The sequence below is a fragment of the Beta vulgaris genome, chromosome 8 (genome assembly GCF_026745355.1).
Source record: "Beta vulgaris subsp. vulgaris cultivar EL10 chromosome 8, EL10.2, whole genome shotgun sequence".
NCBI classification, from domain to species: domain Eukaryota; kingdom Viridiplantae; phylum Streptophyta; class Magnoliopsida; order Caryophyllales; family Amaranthaceae; genus Beta; species Beta vulgaris.
The window spans coordinates 54,867,290-54,870,008 of record NC_079209.1 but is presented as its reverse complement, the minus strand read 5'-3'; the positions used below and the strand labels follow the sequence as shown (position 1 = coordinate 54,870,008).

General features: G+C 40.4%; 1 protein-coding gene across 1 annotated transcript; it reads right to left on the bottom strand.

Annotated features, from left to right (window-relative positions):
* Positions 1 to 694: 694 nt before the first annotated feature.
* On the bottom strand, positions 695 to 1,354 carry LOC130589944 (uncharacterized). The gene has a single exon (XM_057391600.1). It carries the CDS (start codon positions 1,352 to 1,354, stop codon positions 695 to 697), a length of 660 nt encoding a protein of 219 aa, XP_057247583.1.
* Between the last annotated feature and the right edge of the window lie 1,365 nt (positions 1,355 to 2,719).

The following is a 2,719-nucleotide window of genomic DNA, read 5'->3' as shown; positions in this document are numbered from 1 at the left end:
TCTTTTACTATAGGGATGTCGGACAAAGAGTCTTCAGGTTTTGTTAGGTCTATTACATTGCAAAGGTATCCGTAATAAGCCTTCGCAAGTAGTTTGAATACTTTTGAGGTTGAGATAATACAGGGTTTGACTTTTCTTCTTCGATAAGACACCTTGCATCCATCAGGTCTTCTAAGGGTTATCTCATGGTTAAGGCAATTAATGTCGGCTTGGTACTTGGATAACCAATCCATTCCCAATATCACATCAAAGTCGGTTAATTCAAATTGAACTAGGTCAACTAGGAACTCATAGCCTCCTATAAGGATAGGGCAGTTTCTATACATGACATCACATGAGATAGATTCACCATTTGGGATGGAAACTGACATGGCAGAGAATTTAGGGCATGGTTTTGCATTCAAAGTTCTAGAAAATGCAGTAGATATAAATGAATGTGAAGCTCCAGAATCAAAAAGAACACAACCGGGTATAGAGTGGACAGGAAAAGTACCAGTGATGACGGTATCATCAGCTTCAGCTTCTTCTCTTTGCATCATGAACACTCTCCCAGCTTGTGGAGGTCCTCTCGGAGGATTACGATTGTTGTTCGCATTGCCGCTATAAGTGGAGTTCTGTCCATTCCCTTGATTCCTTGTGAAGCCATGGTTGTTCACGTTGTGGCCTCGTTGTTCTTGAACAGGACAATCTTTCACTATATGGCCTTGTTTACCACATCGATAACATTGGTCGGTGCCTTTACGACAGTCCCTTGCCCAATGGCCTTGCTTGTTACACTTGTTGCACCGAGGAACTTGTTTTGATTACGATTCTCCTCCACGTAACCAGTATTCAACTTCTTGTGGAAAATGTTGCTTGATTGGCCTTCTTGAGGTTTTCCTTTCCTCTTACCATTCTCAAACACCTCCTTTCTAAGTTTCGTCTTGCGTTCGACATTGATGGCCCTATCATACAATTCCTGATAGGATTTGCTCATATGTGCTGCTAGTTTCTCCTGAAGGTCAACGTTTAGACCTCCTTCGAAACGATTCATTCGTTGGCGATCAGTGGAAACCAAGTCTGGAGCGAATCGAGCAAGTTCATTGAATTTCACCGCATACTCCAAGACTGTCATATTCCTTTGTTTTAGATGAATAAACTCCGACTCCATTTGGAGTTGCAATGACTGAGGATAAAACTGGTTGCGCATGGCCTCCTTTAGATGTTCCCATCCGAATCCAGGTTGCTGTTGCATTTCCTTGGCAGTTTTCCACCAAAGATCAGCTTGTCCTTTCAGATAAAAGACTGCAAAGTTAACTTTCCACTTATCGGGGCACTGGGTGGCATCGAACAATTTTTCCATGCCTTGAGCCATTCTTCAAACTCAGTGGGGTCTGGCTTTCCATCATAAGTTGGGGGCTTATGAGCCGAGAACCTCTTGAACATGTTTGAGCACTCTTCTTGTTCAGTCCTAGGCCTTTGTCGATTTCCTTGTAAAAGCTCCATCATCATCAGCCTCATTAAATCCATTCGGTTATCACTAGCATCTCCGGTGGCATCTCCAAAAACAGGGTCGCTACGCAATGCGTCAATCCTTGCCCTCATTTCTTCGAGCGTGACCTCGGATTCGTGGTTTGCGTTTCCTCCATTAATAGGGTCACTTTCGCTTGAGGCCATCGTCTAACACATAAAATATTTCACGTTTATGACATACTCATTCCAGTAACATACTCTGTCAACAGCGTTAAAGTGGCGTAAAAGTTTCTCATTCCCGTCCTATCTCTCACACTCATATTCTTTATTGTTTTCCTTATTTATCTACAACCATTTTATTGTTATGATTATTATCTCATCTTAGCTAAATTACTTATCCTAAACCATTTTAGTTCTTATTTGAAATACGTAAAACCTGTAAGGTTTTACTTAAGGTTTCGGAACCGTTGGCTCTGATACCATTCTGTAACGCCCCGACTCCTAAGCATCGTTAATTCATTAATTAGCTCTTACTTAGCAGCGGAAGACTTAACTTAGTCGGTGCGTTACTGCCGTACTTTCCTTTTGGAAAATACAAGGCAACATCAGTTCGTTAAAGAACATAACTTTATAAATATTAAGCTTCATAACTAACTTAGAAATGCATAAATAGCTAGGTGAAACATAATTAAGGTTCATAAACTAATGTTCTCAAGCTTAGAATACATATTAATAAGAGTCTGCATAATTTAAGTAGTAATTATTCCTCACTGCTACGCCATTCCGTCATCCCCGTCATTACCTAAAACAGAAAAGCAAAACGTCATGAGCCGAGGCCCAGTAACATACTACTCTAACATCGTAAATTCATTTCAATTCATTTTAGTTGCAAACAGGGAGGAGAGAGAAAGAGTAAAAACATTTCATAAACATTTTATGTAATCATAAATTCATTATTATCTTCATATCATAATCATCATTATAATTATCTTATTGGTAACTTGGCGAGTATAACATACAGGGACGTCTCCCATCATCATCATCATCATAATCATAGGGCAATAGCCACCAGGGACATCGTCCCTAACCAGAAGGTGGCATAAAGCCATGCATAGTGCGGTGCCACCAGGGACAATTGTCCCTAACCAGAAGGTGGCGTTTCCGCCATAGAATAGAACGGTCCGTGCACGACCAACATAACATCGTACTGCCAAGAACCATCTTTCACTTTTGTTTATCATGTTCCATTTCTTTTTATTTATACATT

Bases quoted from the DNA above. Each gene is read 5' to 3' on its own strand.
- LOC130589944 (XM_057391600.1), bottom strand. From the start codon at position 1,354: ATGGCTCAAGGCATGGAAAAATTGTTCGATGCCACCCAGTGCCCCGAT.